Source organism: Calonectris borealis, chromosome 1 (genome assembly GCF_964195595.1).
Source record: "Calonectris borealis chromosome 1, bCalBor7.hap1.2, whole genome shotgun sequence".
Lineage (NCBI taxonomy): Eukaryota > Metazoa > Chordata > Aves > Procellariiformes > Procellariidae > Calonectris > Calonectris borealis.
The window spans coordinates 203,550,782-203,567,796 of NC_134312.1; the positions used below are offsets into that span (position 1 = coordinate 203,550,782).

The following is a 17,015-nucleotide window of genomic DNA, read 5'->3' on the forward strand; positions in this document are numbered from 1 at the left end:
ATCTATTATAATGTTAAAATCGTAATGGACTTTTAGTATTAATATTAGTCTAGGCATACATTGTGAAGTAAACTTGATCTCATGCATGCAAAGTGGGACCTGACAAAAGGACGCTGCAATTAGCTAGATTTCATAAATTCATTTGTAATCTTCCACAGCCTGAGAATTCTCTTTCTTACCAGCTATTTGAATAGGATATTGGGAGCCCTTATGTTCCATATAAGTATTGTTTAAGCAGTAAGGTTGTCTTATGCCAGACAGAGTGGTTCTAAACATCTAAGCACATCTTTTCCAAGCAGTTTAAAAATGAACGAAATTTAGTGAGGCATCTAAAACATCTTTAATATGGCTTGAGATGACCACACTAAGTTCATTATCACATCACTACTGCGTGTACTTTTTGCAAAACTCAAGCTCAATATTAATGCTTAAAGCTTAATATTGCCTAGCAACATACTTCTGTTTTAAACAGTAAACGATGGAAAGTTCAAATTCTGTGATTGACTCTATAATTTGTTATCAGATACCTTTATAAATTTAGATAACATTCATCATAAATATTTTCATAAGGATGTAAATGAAAATTACGCACATTTGGAGAACGTATTAATAGTGGAACCCTCCCACTCAATAATTTATTTGTATTAAAATGTGTGTCAGTTCTATAGAAGTAAATAGCTTGTTGTTACAGTATTTCAGGCAACTTCCACATTTATTTTGCTCTTTTCATAGTGAGTCTCCAAATCATATTATAACTACACTTGGCTAGGTAACCTTTACAGTCACCATACTGAAATGCAAGCATTTTTATACTGGAACACAACTACTTTTTGTTAGTGCGAAGCAAATGTATTGAATAGTTTAGGAGAGATGGAGAATACTATTCCTGCTTACTGAAACAGTAGGAGAAAAATAAATAGACGTATAGGGAAGGCTACTCATGGTAGAATAGAGCCTTCATTAATCATTAATTATTGCAACTTGTCACTTCATCAGAAATACAAGGCCCAATTCTCCTCTGCTTATGTTTTTGTGTTGGTTTTATACCCAACTAATATGAGTATGCAATTTATGCAACGAGAAAAGTAACATATTATGCCCATAGTACATGGGTATAAATAGCTATGCAAATTAGAAGAGACTAGAGAATTGCAGGTTTTTTTAATTGCCACTGTCATGACCAAATTGCTGGGTCACATAAACAGCGAGTCAATAATTCAGGTGATGCTCTTTCCTCTAAGCTTTTCCTTACAGCAAGTTTTTTTCACAGTGTTCCATCCAGCTACTTGCTATATGTATAAGCGTTTGGCATATGACATCAGATAGAACAATGACGTAGGTGGTAAATTACTCATTAGTATATATAGTGAAAACTGAAGCTTAGTTTGGAAAATAGACATGCTTCTTTAATATTGTATGCTACATTTGCACAGGAACTAATGTCAGTTCCCAGTTTGACAAATCATTCATAGATTTCAAATGGAGTTGAGCTCTCTCACTCAGTGATCAGGAAATAATGTACTAGTGTCAGTTACTTTATACCATTGCTTACAGAAAAGTTACTGTGAAATAGTATGGATTTTCTTCAGTTATATGTAGGTAAGCCTGTATTACAACTCTCTCAGAGGAAAAAATGTCATTGGCCACTATTCCACATAGAGAGAGTTAAATCTGATAGCAGAATTGAGTGCAGAAGAAGCTGTGTTAGAGTGTCATGGCTAAAAACAAGGCTTTATGATATTAAGAATTAAGGGCCTATGTTCCAAATCCTGTAATTAATCGCTAATGATGTAAGAAATCTCAGTGAATTCAACTCCACTACTCAGAAGAATATGAATTACTTGCATGAGTAACTGCTGTAGGTCTGGATCAAATAGATATTTCAGTCTACTTTATGCAGCTGTTATGCGATTTTTAAAAAGTCACAAAATGAGTGCAAAGTGAGTTTTTCTACATCTTTTCTGACTTTTCAAAGCTCACAGTACTTTATAAAAAAGTACCTTCCTCTAAAAATAGTCAATGACTAGATTAATGATTACCTATGTTCTCACTGAAATATAGTAAGATGTTTAAACATACAAATTGCATGTAAAGTTATAATCTACTATTTGCACTTAAACAATGTAACCAAACATTTCTGATAGTATTCTATGTCACAGAACACATTATAAGCATGACCAGTATAATATACATGAAGATAATATATATTGGATGTGGGATTTTAATATCCAGTAATGATTATATTGGATAATCTTAATTTTTAAAGAATGCTATCAAAACATGGCACTTTGGTAATGTTATCATACTGGTTTAGTTGTTATAATAAATATAAATTATTCAGGTGTTTATATTGATTATGTTTGCACAGACCTGATGATTACTCTATTATTTATGTACTAATGAATTTATTTTCTATATTCTAAATACATTTGTAGTAAGTCAGTTTACTGCTGTTAAAAATGCATTATATTCACAAAATGGAGTAGATTTATTGGGTCAGATTTATTTCTGGTATTACTCCATGAAGAAAGCTATATACCTCCTCTGATTAGTAGTAGGTAGTAGGTAAGGTATAGGCTATAGAACGTGCTGTCTGCAGTTTGTAATGTGGAGTCTGATTTTAGATGTTTCTGTTTGTAGGTGACCAACAGGAGGCAGCATAAGATCTATTTTAATTAAAACCGGCTGAAACCAGGGATATATTTGACAGTATTTATAGCTCAACATTATGCTTAATTTACCTTTTTTCCCTTCTAACATCCAATAAAGCATAGAGATCACTAACATTTTGCTGCTGCCTGGGCTCTGCTGATATGTGGAAAGTATGATACTACATGTTTGCCAAGATGTTCATTCTTTTGTGAAATAAAAGCACCGAGCAACTGAATCCTTCTCAGGTCTGATTTTTTTCAGTGAGTTTCAAAATACAGAGAATCTACACTATTTCTAATGAGGTTAACTACTTTTTTTTTCTTTCTTTTTTCAGCTGGAGAACATTTTGAATGTTAGATTATAACCAAGAATGCAGTTAGCATGCATGAAAACTGCAGCAAGAGAGGTTTTTTTAATTATCCTTGGACCTTGTATTTGTATATCCTTTGTATATCAATTTGCTGCTCCCACGCTAAATTTTATTTAGTCTGCTGAAAAGTTGTAAGTTTACCATGGTAAAGTATTCATTTGAATTGGTATCTTTTTTATTGGATCCATCTAGCTCAGATCAATATATAGGGTTTTTTTAACAGTTTAAGTATTGCAAATGATGAGGTATTTATTTTGACTGAAATAGGCTTCCATACTATTTAGAAGTAGCTTTAAATAAAAGGAGATATAAGCTACTTAGTCTAAAATTCGTGTGCAAAGGGTGCAGAAATGGCATTGCGATGGAGCCTTCTGTTTTCTTTATTCTTCCAGAATTTAAAATTCTGTGACCTTCAAACCTCTGAATAGATAAAATGGTGTTACAGCAATAAAAATTAACCTTCCAGCACTCCAAGGCCTTTGCCCCACAGCTAGCAAAAGCTATTTGGAGACATGTACAAAGCTACAATGTTAAAAGCTTATATTGAACAGTGAAGGGATTCACAGACCAAATTTGAGAGCTGCAGTTGTGTAATCTTGTGCACAATCAGAAGAAAATTGCGTACGTATGTTCTACAGATCCAGGGAATTCACCGTCAACTTGCACAGTTTGTATCTGAAGTAGACCATATGGTGAGGCTTTTCTCATTGTGATCAAAAGCAAGGAAGCAGAGTCTGGATTTAATGAATAAATTACATATAAACTACACATAATTATTACACATAAATTACACGTAAATTCAAGACAGTTCACATGAACAAAGGAGATCCAAGGATTTTTGTTGGAGGAAGCTGGTATATACCAAGATTTTTCACCTGTGATCAATAGCTCCTGTAATAGTGGAATAACAATAGGGGCAGAAAGTAGAGCTATTTAGAATTATGTGCACAGGTATTCTAGGAAATCATATGCTTCCTAGTTCAAATTATTCTAATGGACACTAATCATATTGAGTGTTTTTGTGCTTCACAATAAAAAAAGGATACTCGATGAGGTATAATTAGCACCAATTATTTTTGCAGAGTGGCAGAGGATCAGACTGTTAATGACTTTCACTATCATTTTTCCACCTCAATCTAGTTTGAGCTAGCTTGCAAGACCTTTTGGGCACACTTGCATCTTATTTCTGAGCACTGTCAAAACACTTGTAATAATGTAAATTGAAGCCTAGTTCATACATAGACCTTAGTAAGAAATATCCCTGTATAATATATTGCCAGCCACGTGGCATGGTCTTTCTACCCTACTCCTTACTATTTTCCTTTTTAAATTTTTGCAATATTCAGTACACAGCGGGCAAGTATGGCAGCTAAACTATCGTTATCTGTAACTATGCTGATAAATTCATAGCCTTTCCACATTTAGTTTCTAAATATTTTCAGGAAGTTCACTGGCAGAATTGTTGACTGAAACTGGAAAATACCATTTTAAAGGAGATTTGTAGTTTCATCATCACAATTATGATCACTAGAAGCTGTATTAATCAAATAACCCATCCATCCAGTAAAAATGCTCAAGTCCAAATACTGCATACAGCCAAGAACGTGGATTTGAAAGGATTGAGCAAGTAATTGTTAATAAATATGCAAAATAATACATGTGTGCATCAGGCTAGGCTGAAAGGAGGTAGCGAACTTCAGGAAAAAAATACTTTGAATTATCTACCTGCAAGTAGCGCCGTAAGCCTGCACAAAGGTTATGTTACCAAGGCAACAGGATGTAATACAAATAGCAAGTGCCAGACACTTCATGTGTGGCTGAGGACACAAAAAGGAAGAGCCGAAGAACAGAAAGCTCCACAAGTGTTTTGCATGTATATTCACTTACATAAACAGCACTTTTCGAGAGATAATTATTACCGTATCTCCACAAACATTATTTCACTATCTTAATCACAAAACCCACAATACACTCAAACCACACAGTTTACAAAGAAATGCAAATTGTGATGCGTTAGCCCTGCCATCACAAGCCTCCTGGCCACGTTGGCTCTGGCTGCTGTTTTCTGGTTGCTCCTACACGGCCGTGGAAAGGCCCACGGGGCAAACCCGCACTCTCACGCAGGGCCCACGGGGCCTCCGGGCACACGGCGCACCGGCAAGAGGAGGAGCACCGGGAGGCTGAGCATCCCCCTCCCTTACAGACCGCTGCAGAGGCGCCAGCCCTCTCCCGCCGCCGCCGCCGCCACCGCCACCGCCCCCCCAGACGAAGCAGGCAGGAGAGCGACAGCAGAACCGCCCCGTCTGACTCCTCCGTGACCCAGCGAGATCCCCGCCGCCGGAAGCTCATTGAGGGGAGAGGCGGGCCTTGACAGCCACTATCCAATCACCGGCAGGCACCGGGAAGACAAGCAGCGACTGTAGCCAATGCTGTCTGAGGTCTGCGCACGGCGGGGGCTCTGCTGGGAGAGGAGTTACCGCGTTCCAAGCGTATGTGGGGGATTCCGGCCCGCCTGGCGCGTCAGGTCGGTGAGGGGGCGGGGTGGGGGAGAAGTGGCGGACGTGGACTGCCAATAGGCGTGCGGGAAGGACTAACAGGCACACAGCTCGCCCAATGGGGGGGCGGTGGCTGTTAAAGGGCCGGCGACCCGCAGGGGAGAGTTGGGCGCAGGTGAGTAGTTTGCGCGGCTCCCTGGGGACCCGGGCGGGGCGGGGAGCGGGCCCGAGGCAGCCGCTCCCCCGTGGGGCTGCTGCCCGCGCGGGGGGCAGGCGGCCCCCGGCCCCTTCGCGGAGGGGGAGAGCGGTGGGGCTTTGCCGCCCTCGGCCCCTGAGGGCGGTGAGGCGGTTGCCCGCCGTCCTCCCCGGCGGCCCCGCGGGGAAGCTCCCCGCCCTCTCCTCCTCCTCCCGGGAGAGGCGCAGGGCCCCGCCGACCCGCGCGGGTCACTTGCCGGGGGCGGCCCTCGCTTGCGGCGCGGGTGGGGACAGCGGGCCCACCTGCTCCCTAGGGCCCAGCGCGGCGGGGGCCCCGCGGCCGCGCCCCAGGGCGCTGCCGCCCTCCCGGAGGGGGCCCGGCGGGGCTCGGGGGTGCGCCGGCCGGGACAACCGGCCGTGCCCTCGCCTTTCTTTGTTGCCTGCTTCGGCCTCCCCGCAGGGCTTCGTGCGCCTCCTGGCGGGACCGGGCCGGCCCTGCGGCCCCGCCGGCCGGCGGCGAGGTCGCTGGCTGGGTGGGCCGCCTCGGACCTGGGGGCTGTGCCTGCCTTCGTCCTTCCAAAATGCGCGCCCTGCTCGGAGGGGGGGTTTTGTTCCGTTCGTGGCCGTTGCTGTTTCAGGGGGTGGGGAACTTTTGGCTGATGAATCTGGATTCAACAGCCTGAATCCATAGCTGCTTTCCATCCTTGGTACCTCCTCTCTGCTTCGTTAAATGATCCTTTTAGGTGGAGTTGGTTCCCTTTGGTGCTTGCCCTTTCAGGTGCTCAACCTGCAAGCTCCTTGCAGGGAGGACTGTCCATTTGGTGGCCTGTGTTCAGCACCACCCGGATCCTCCTGTACTAAAGCCTCTCTTAGTACAAAAGCATAAGTTGCTCCAAGCCAATGTAGCCATCCATTATGAATCACATGCAAAGTTTTCCAGAAAGCCCTAGGCTTTATTATAATGCAAAGATCTCTGACTCTCAAATTTTATTTAAAAAAAAAATACAGGTAGCAGGTCCTTCTGATTTAAAGTTTTTTTTCTTCAATCATAAGCTCTGAAAGTTTAAAAAAAAGAAAAAAAAAGGCAAACCATCAAGGCATTGTACTTAAAAAAAAAGTCATGATTTTTCTAGAGAATAATTCAAGTTTGATGCTAGCAACAATTTTCAGTCCTGGTGAATGCATGGATTTCTTTGCTTGCTTGCTTGTTTGGGTTTGTTTGTTTGTTCAGCACGTGTTCACACAATAAGGTGTGAGCAAAGGAGTCACAAAGACACAGAGGCAGAATGTGGATGCCTCTGTCATTAAGTACGTCAAAAGTTATTCAGTGTATGTGTGTTCTGTGTGTTTGTGGAGTGTTCAGTTTAGTTATGCAATACTTGTTTCGTTTCAACCCTGACAAGTAGTTTGTGTTTCTTTAGTCCACTGATGAGGACCTTCTTGACCACAGGTTGCTTCTGGCCTCACAGGGCTGCATCAAACTCATAGCTCCACATTGCCATCTTTCCTGGAAAACCCTTGAAATCCTTCTGTTATCCTATGATCAGAATTGTTTCTTTTTTTCTAGCTAGCACTTTGCACTACCCAAACTGTAAAAATACACATTTTGCATTTGCAGCTAGCACCATGGGTGCATATGGGCTGGTCATGTAATGGGCTGTTTGCATCGTCTGTTATTTCCCAGGGATTTGTCTGTCACTTGACCAGTCTGCAGCTATTCCTTGTCAGGTGACTGATGGCTTTGGTCATGTACCAGAAGTACTTTTGGTCGTATAGTCCAGAAGGAATTTTTTTCTTGCAGATATCTTCTCTTACCTTCATAGTGGTGACCAAAAGTTTTTTTTTTCACCTCTGCTCTTATCTCCACATACTTTTTCTGAGTGAACTGCCCATCTTCCCAATTGGTGCACTCAGCAAATACTATTTGCTGTGGAATCCTCTGCTAAACACACTAAAATGTAGAGCAGTTACAGTTCCGATTTCGAAAAAACTGTAATGTCCATCTACGTCTTTTTTTTTTCAAATGTATGCATTTCATGCTTTAGACTTCGTATCAGCAAAATTTAAACATGCTCTATATCATGTTTTTGTAAATCATGCTTTTCAAAATGGTGATAGTTTTGTTTTTTTTTTTCTGTAACTATCTAGAATGTGTACAAATCCTAGCTTAGCTTATTACTATTCCTGTCCCTTATATACTTTGAGCATGTAACAGTTCATTTTTCAGCATTAAAAAGTAATATCCTGGAGACCATCTAGTAATGTCAGAAAACAGAATATCCCAAACCTCAGCATTAGTTAGATAATAATGTTTTTTAGTTAATATATCAGCAAGGTAAACAGTCCCACAGTAGAGTTGATCTGACTCTGGAAGTCAATATACTGTTAAGACAATTCATTAACACCCATTTATATTGATAAGAAAGGAATTGTCTTTAATTAGGCAATATGCTTTCAAAAAGGTAAGATATCCTTACCAATTGGAAGTTAATAGTCATGAGTTTTAAAATAGGTAGGCTTTGCTGCTGTTTTACTGGGAAGTTCAGGGCCTTGTATCAGACATGTTCTAGCAAAAAAAAAAAAATCCTAAAAGAAAACTTTACGTCGTGGTTTAACCCCAGCCGGCAACTAAGCCCCACACAGCCACTCACTTACTCCTCCCCCCGGTGGGAAGGGGGAGAGAATCGGAAGGGTAAAAGTGAGAAAACTCGGGGGTTGAGATAAAGACAGTTTAACAGGTAAAGCAAAAGCCGCGCACGCAAGCAAAGCAAAACAAGGAATTCATTCACTCCTTCCCATCGGCAGGCAGGTGTTCAGCCATCTCCAGGAAAGCAGGGCTCCATCGTGCGTAACGGTGACTTGGGAAGACAAACACCATCACTCCAAACATCCCCCCTTCCTTCGTCTTCCCGCAGCTTTATATGCTGAGCATGACGTCATATGGTGTGGAATAGCCCATTGGCCGGTTGGGTCAGCTGTCCTGGCTGTGCTCCCTCCCAGCTTCTTGTGTGCCTGGCAGAGCATGGGAAGCTGAAAAGTCCTTGAGTAGTGTAAGCACTACTTAGCAACAACTAAAACAGCAGTGTGTTATCAACATTATTCTCATAATAAGTCCAAAACACAGCACTATACCAACTACTAGGAAGAAAATTAACTCTATCCCCGCCGAAACCAGGACACTTTACATTATAAAGGAATTGGATGCCAGTAGTTTCCAAGTTAGTATTATAATTCTTAAAGGTTACGTGCTTGGCTTATGGCATAAAACCCAAAAGCAAGATTAGGCACATCACAAAGAGTGGCTGGGGAGATCAGACAGGTGATGCACAACACCCGCGCAAGGAGCAGCGAGGCTGACCCACAGAGTAACCTGTTGTTTGTGTGTTTTAACTCTCAACCTTCTCTAGAGCTAAGATTAAAGCTTGGCTGTCTCTGTTTTCCGCATTCATGTAGAATTATATTTAGAAAATAATGTTGATGAAAATTTGTTTTGAAAACCCTTTTTTTGTTTGTTTGTTTTCCTGTGATTGTGCCCACTTTATCCTGCTGTGCTGGCACTGAGAAATTGAGGGAGGGCCAGGGTAAATAGAGATACCATAGGAGTCTCTAAAATCCTGTGGTTCCCTGTTACTGGGGAATGACCAGAGAGCCTTGTTCATCCCAGCTGGGGGTGAACAGTAAAGGACTTAGCCAGTGTATATGTTTAGATGAAAACGGCTGTGATTCAGAAAAACTCTGATATTTAGGTACCTTAAGAGACAATTAAGAATCTACTAGTACTTTCAAGGGTTTGACATATCCAATTGGCAAGTATTTTGGAAAGTCTGACCCATTTCTCCATAGTTAGCAGAGTACTTGGAATGTTCACTTAAGTACATGCTTAAAATCAAATGTGAAATCCTACTGATTTCAATAAAAATAAGTGTGACCATATAAACAGAGGTTCAGTTTCTTGGTAGTGACAAGTCAGAAATACTATAATACTTGTGAAACTTATGTTGTATAAAAGAAGTCTATGTAATTCTTTTTACCTTTTGGAAGACCAACTCAAAATGGATACCTCTGAATCTTTCACACACACTCCCCACCTTGAAAATAGGTAAGTGCAAATGTGTGTGTTTCTAAAGCCAGCGTGAAGATATGAGTACTTGGTCATTCCCCAGTAACCAGGAATCACAGCTTAATTTATATATTTATCAGTCCAGAATATTTGCCTTACTAACAGTGAAGCTTCTAAAAGTCCTCTTAATTCGTTCTGGGTGCAGGTAATTTTTCTGAAGAATTTACCTGCTTGGTCACTTTTTAAAAGTTAAAAAAATACCTTACACAAAATAACTTAGAATTTAATACATAGGTCAAGAAACTCAGTTGCCATAATAATAGGAAAGCACTAATGCTGTAATTTGCGTTTGAAAAGCACAGCAAGTACCAAATAAATTGATTTACTGCCAGACAAGTAAATACGATGCTGCTTTCTTGAAAGCCTGAGTATCTTTTTGTGGTAAACTTATAATAATAAAGGTTAAGGGAGACGCTTAAAGATCAGATGAAAGGTCTCAGAAGAATTTAAGTAATTCTAGCAGATATAGTGCTGTGTTGTGGTATAAATCTGACTTTTCAAACAGCAGCTTTTTTTTTTTTTAGTACTGGTCATGTCAAGTTAAGGGTCTACGTTAAAACAGTAGGTTTTGGGTATTTTTTTAAATAATTCCCTTTTCTTAAAACCAGTTAGTATTTTATTTTCTGAAGGGCAGGAAGTTTCACGCATCTTAAACAGCAACGTGCAGCTTCCAGCTTGAGTCTGAGGAGTCAGAAGTGCTGCATAACTGCATGGGAGCACTGTAGGGTGGTCCATGCTGATACATGCTCATGCTTCATGCAGTTGATTTCTTCTTGGGGCTCGGTTTTGCATATTTGCTAGCTAGTAACCATCGGAAGTAAATGGATTCACAGTGATGGCAATATTTTAACAAGGAAAAGTAGTAAACCAGTTTCCTAAATGCAACGTTTTAAAAAATACTTGATGCCAGCATGCTTACGTGTTGGATATGAAAGAATGTTCCTTGATATGGAAAACTTTGCAAGTGAACCACTTTCTTGCAGTCAATAGTGCATAGGAGATGAAGAATGGTGTCTAAACTATTGTGTGCATTATTCCCCAAATGGAGAATTTTTGTATAATGTGCTGATGTGTATGTTTTAACCAAGTTTAGGAGATTAACAGGAGAAAAAAGTACTTAGTAATTTAAGAATGCTGTATAGCTGGGGGGGAGTTTAAGGATTAAGTCCATTAGTCAGTAGCGATCAAATATGTAATCTGCGAGCCATTTGCTTCAGGTGGACAAAAAGTCAATACTAGCTTAATAGTGAACAAACATAACAGCTTGAAACTGTAAGTACTGTATAGTGAATCATTGGCCTACTTGGTTTAAAGCCTTTTAAACCTACTTAAAGTGGTAGGTAACGTGGTACAAACGAAAGTTCAAAATAAATCCTAAATTGGACCATTACCGAGCAGTCTGACCAAGAACCTTTCTTTATTCTCTGTCTCTGCTTTCAATTTTTCTTTTTTTTTTTTTTTTTCGTAATGTGGTCTATGATATATTCATCACTGCATTAATTGTCCTCTGTTTCCCCCAGTCAAACTTTCCACCTTCTGTACTTTCTGTCCACAGAATTGCACACAGTCTGTCAGGTGTATTATGGGGTTTAGTTTTCTTTTGAGCATGAGGCAGAGGGCCAGCTATTGCTGAGGGTAGAGGACTAGACACGCTTTCCACCTGTCATCACATCTGACATGAGGTGTTTTGCAGTGTGAGAAGGATAGAGGAGGACTTTACCATGGGCATGTAATAACTTATTCCTAAATCTGTTTCCTGTTAAAACATCTCTAATGCATGACATTTGTTTGAACGAGTAGTTACTTTCTGACATTCAGCAGAATTGTTCCAGCTCTTTTTTTGTGATTGAGAGGTCAGAAGCCTCTAAAACGTGAACTTTTCATATAATTTTTTTTTTTTTTTTTGGCTGGAAATGGTGTTTTATTTAAAATGTGTCTCAGAAATTTCGGTCCTCTAAACATTTCATGTTTTTGAAGTAATGATATAACAATTCTAGCTTCTTTTGGAAATAATTTAGCATTCAAACTGAAATGTGTATGTTAAATTTCAGCCTTAAGCAAATTCTGACTGGCAAAACTCTAAGAGTTGAAGGAAAACAGCTGTATTTTTGTAATGGAAATATCAACTCAACCTTAACGGTTCATGACATGGATATATTAATGGATTTATAATTCATATGAGATTGGAGAAGGTATCTATAGCTACTTTATATTCAGAGTTTAACAAAATTGTTTTCTTCTCTCCAATGAACAATCAGTTCAAAATATGCATTCCTTAAATGACAACTTAGGAGTCAAGTTCGTTAAATGAAAATACACAGTGTATACCTTGGAGATTTATGTTGTTTGCTCTTTTTCTCTTAGGAAGCCTGACAAATAGGAAAATACTACAAAGTGAAGAGAAAATTCACTTCACGAGAACTGAGCTCTGCTTTCATTGGCTTTTAAATTTTATTTGTATTAATAACTGATTAGTGTCAGATCATCTCTGTAGTCTACTGTGGTGAAATTATTAGGTTAAAGCTGGAAAAAATGAAACAATTAAAAAGAAAAAGAAAAAGCAATTTTAGTGTTCAGGAAACTCAAACTCTCCTTAAGGAAATCAGGAAAAGGAGAGAAGTACTCTTTTCAAAGCAACTTAATACAACAATTAATGAGATGAAACGGAAAGCTTGGGAGGAAATAGCGGAGTGTGTAAATGCTGTAGGTGAAGGAGAGCAAAGAACAGGGACAGAAGTGAAAAGGCGATACCTTGACTGGAGAGCACTCATGAAGAGAAAACGTCTGAATGCAAACATCAAAGTAGTAGGTGCTGGGTTTCACCTTCCTTCATCCAATTTAGATGACTCTCTCAATGAAGACATGGATGAGAAAATGGGATTTGCAATTGAATCTAGTTTTGAATGGCAAAATATCACTGACTTCAGAGAAGCTGGTGGATCTTTAACAGAAATCAAAGTAGAAGAGGAAGAGGAGGATCCGCAGAATTTTGAAGTGAGTGACTGACATACGTTAGCTATATGCAATATGGCCTTCGTTTCATTTCAGCATAAGGATTTTTGCTGTGTTTCTTCATAGCATCTGTTTCTGTTTTTTCTGAATGTGCGAATTAAAGAAACTGTGGAAACAAATATGCTTCAGAGAGATGGTATTAAAATCTAGCAACTTGCAATTGTGTGTAAGGTCTTGGATGTCGATTATTAAATTGATATCCCTCAACTTTGAATATGTATTTGCACATGTATTTTCCATTTGTATGTGTCATAGATAAGAATTAGTTCAGTCAGTAGAATGAAAATATGCTGTTGAAGGAAACGGGTTATTTTAATACTTAGGCTGTCTGGATGAATGAATGGAGAAGAGAAATGCACCTCTTTAACAGATGAAAGTGTATGTTACCTGCAGGTACAGAAAGAAATAGAATACAGAAGGAAATAGAATACTGTTTGCATTTCTTAAAATGAACCCACAGGAGATGAAAATATTACTTGAATAAGTCAGTCAGCCATTCCTCTCTGTCAGAATTTTAGTGTGAATTTGACAAGCAGCTGTGGATCCTGTAGACAGGTTGTTACTCATAGTAGTACTGTGACTGTGCTGGGGTAGGCAGCCAGCTGGAGTGAAGTCGAGTGTTTGGATAGTTTTGTTGTGTCTGTGTAGATATAGAGTTCTCATTTCAGAAAGGGGTACTCAAACAGTTTTGGTTTGGGGGTTTTTTTTTGGGGGGGAAAGGAGGGGGAAGCAACTCCTGTCTCAACTCCAGCTCAGATGAGATGTGTGCTGGGAAAAAATCAGTATAAGCTGTTAAATGGTAGCGAGACTGCTGTCTGACAGCTGCTGAAGAACAGTGTCTGTCTGCTCTAATGCTACAGGACTGGCAGTGGCTCTCATTGTCTTAAGATTTTCTGAACCCCTATCTTCCTCAGTTTGCCTTTCTTTTGCAGCATACTTAATGGGAAACAGTTATCCCTTGTGTACTATGAATTTGTAGCACATAAGGGCTATAATTCTGCATGAGTTGTTACAGTCCGCCAAGAGCAATGGTCCTAACCACCTAGTCATCTGTGTCATAAATAGCTTTACAGCAAATGTGGTAATACAAAATTGGTTAAACAAGTCCTGTTCATTGACCCATGTAATACAGTTTGAAGGGTTAGGAGCATGTGAAAAATGTCAGTGTTAAATGTTTTTTAGAAATGGAATCCTCAAGTTAGTGAAGGCTGGGTTAGCTTACATACCACATAGCCTATGGATCCAGCTGCTCTGATAAATAATTAGTCACAACAAATTCCTAGTGCCTTACATAAATGTCACACAGCTATATGAAAAATAAGAACAACATATGCTTTTTTAGATCCAGTTTTCTATCAGTGGTTCTGAATGCTCTATAATATCTATTGTGCAGTGTTTTCTGCATGTTCTTGCATGTCCACTGACAAGCTGATTTTCCATTTTTCATTACCAGATACTAGCTTGCAGATAAAGCGTGTTTTTCTACCTGTGTAATGGTAGAAAACAGTCTTTTGATCTAACATGGTTATTTCACAGCATGTCAGTTAAACAGTTCTGGGTAGTTTTTAAGATGAAAAAACACAGTGTGTTCTTTTCAGTCAAGTTGTGTGTAACAAATTTATTCTGGCATAAAGACTGGAATGTAATTCTTGTCTATTGCATTCCCCTCTGCAGTTTCCTATTGAGGAAGAAGAAGAAATTTTGTCATCGGTTTTGCCAGATTCGAAAAAGGAAAATGACCTTCCAGATTTCCCCCACATTGAAGAATTTGGAAATCTAAGCTCTGCTCAAGCTAGGCTAGCCTATGAAGATTCTCACTTGCTTATAAATCTGGAGAAGCAGAAGGTGGAGCTGGAGAAGCAGCGACTAGATATTGAAGCTGAAAGGTTGCAAGTGGAGAAGGAGCGCCTGCAAATTGAAAAAGAACGTTTGCGGCATGTTGACTTGGAGCGTGAGAGACTTCAGATTGAGAAGGAGCGACTTCAGATTGAATGGGAGAAACTCAGGCTAGAGACTCTGCATGCTGAAAAACCTGCCCTGGAAAATGACCTCACCCAAACAGAAAAACCTATCGTGCAGCCTCTGGATCTAGAAACTGAAAAGTTAAAACTTGAAAAAGAACGTTTGCAGTTAGAGAAAGAGAGGCTGCAGTTCCTAAAGTTTGAGTCGGAGAAGCTGCAGATTGAGAAGGAACGCTTGCAAGTGGAGAAGGAGCGCCTTCGAATTCAGAGAGAGGGTCACTTGCAGTGAACTTCCCGACTGAAGTGTCAACATTAGTGTTTTGATGTTTGTAAAATAGAGGTAGTTCTTTTTGTAATACTGAAACTGTCCTAGAGGCTTAACATTTTTCTGTTCAGACTTGAATGTTGATGTTAAACTGAAAAAGGAAAAAAAAAAAAAGGAAAAAAAGAATGGTGCTCAATACGTCAGTGTGCCTACATAAATGAGCTTATGTGTGAAATTGCTTTTCAGTGTATCAGAACTAAATGTTATGTTCTCTTGTCTTCAGTATTGTGTTGTATTAGTTTGGTGTCCTCCTCTCATAGACACATTGAGAAAAATCAAGGCTGAACCTTGTACTTTTTTCACTGTACTAACAGTAAGGAAGGATGAGAATAAATCAACGTATGTTGTGAGGGCATGGTGCTGACGATAGCCCACACAGTAAATAAGTATAAATTAGACAGAACACAATAACGCAGAGTCATGATGCGATTGATTCATTAAACTTAATTTCCCCTTTTTGTTTTTTTCCACCCCAACAATTGGACAAAGAGTTCAAGAATTATCTAAAAGTTAAAGTACAAGTTAAATTCACTGCAGTTGTGTTTACTGTTGTTCCATGGCTTGGACTGAATGGGAGTGCAGAAAATAGTATTCTTCGTTTTGCATGAAGTATTCGTACTAGATAAAGTTACACATCAACGATACCTCCTGTAAGCTGGACTGTTGGTTGCACCAGGTCATTAATAACAGTATAAGGAATATAGCACCTGTCTTAGTATAGCATAGGGACTTACTGATTGATCAGGCATGCTGTCTGATGAGTCTGTGATGACCCCCTGAAGTAAATTGCTAGACCTGGTTTGTTCCTTGGAAGACAGTAGCTGGTGATGGGGAGTCTCGGGAGTGGAAACACAGAAGCTGAGCACAAACTAAGGAGCACTGAGCTTGAACACTAACACTCTTGATGTTAGTTCTGCCTGGGCAGAACGGAGGTCATGTCCGTGAGGCAGCCAGAAGAGGCTTCTATCGCTGACACCATATAGTATGTTTTAATTAGACAAACAGAAATGGTCAGTGCTGAAGGCTGTCAGTATTTTTCATAGCAATGTATTCATTTAAAATAAAAAAAAAATAAAAAAAACAAGGAAGCTTTCTGTTATTTCATACATGTTTAAATCCCAACTGAGCCAGACTTCACGTTTCTCGTTTTTCTGCAAGTAACTATCTTTTGTTGACTCCATTTGAAACTTAGGACTATGAGAATACTAAATCTGAATATATGTTGAGTGACTTACATGGATTCTTGTGCAAGTAAATATATTTATACCACTACAGGATTACTTTTATTCTGCAAAGAAAATGTTATTTTTTTATTACTGAAATAAGTGTGCTTCTACAGTGGAAATAAATTTGACTACTACAACCCAAAATTGCTCTTGATATTGTGTTTCTTCAGAGAGAAACAGGGCTAGATATGAAGAGAAACCTGGATTCTCAACACTGCAGCACCCCAAAGCTGATGGTGCCTGTATTCCCGGTGTAGTAAATCGCAGAGATGAGGCATCTCAAAGTAGGACTTAAACCAACCTCTCTTACTTGAGAAAGCAAAAAGGAAGGAGATGCAAACCAGCTGGATAAAAATGCCCCAGGAGGAAGCGTATCCGAGAGTCTTCTTCCTGAAAGTGGTGGGTTGACCTTGGCTGGACGCCAGGTGCCCACCAAGCCGCTCTATCACTCCCCTTCTCGGCTGGACAGGGTGAGAAAAATATGGCAAAAGGCTTGTGGGTCGAGATAAGGACAGGGAGATCACTTGGCAATTACCATCGCTGGCAAAACAGACTCAACTTGGGGAAATTAATCTATTGCCAATCAAAATCAGTGTTGGATAATGAGAAATAAAACCAAATCTTAAAACACCTCTCTTCTTCGGGGGCTTAACTTCACT

At 39.8% G+C, this 17,015-nt stretch overlaps 1 protein-coding gene across 2 annotated transcripts; it reads left to right on the top strand.

The window, feature by feature from the left end:
- Window positions 1-4,883: 4,883 nt before the first annotated feature.
- On the top strand, window positions 4,884-16,500 carry MSANTD4 (Myb/SANT DNA binding domain containing 4 with coiled-coils). Of its 2 annotated transcripts, none has more exons than XM_075140075.1 (3): window positions 4,884-5,692; window positions 12,197-12,826; window positions 14,519-16,500. In XM_075140075.1, the coding sequence occupies exons 2-3, from the start codon at window positions 12,365-12,367 to the stop codon at window positions 15,092-15,094; spliced, it is 1,038 nt and encodes a 345-aa protein (XP_074996176.1). In that variant the 5' UTR covers window positions 4,884-5,692; window positions 12,197-12,364; the 3' UTR covers window positions 15,095-16,500. The 2 variants fall into 2 exon arrangements, with proteins under 2 accessions (XP_074996176.1, XP_074996174.1); XM_075140073.1 differs by having other exon boundaries at window positions 4,884-5,511.
- The last annotated feature ends 515 nt before the right edge of the window (window positions 16,501-17,015 follow it).

What these genes read in the sequence shown, in the direction of transcription:
- MSANTD4 (XM_075140075.1), top strand. Translation starts at nt 12,365, where the DNA reads ATGAAACAATTAAAAAGAAAAAGAAAAAGCAATTTTAGTGTTCAGGAA. An exon ending in AGGATCCGCAGAATTTTGAA is followed by an intron (nt 12,827 to 14,518) that starts GTGAGTGACTGA and finishes TCCCCTCTGCAG; the next exon opens with TTTCCTATTGAGGAAGAAGA.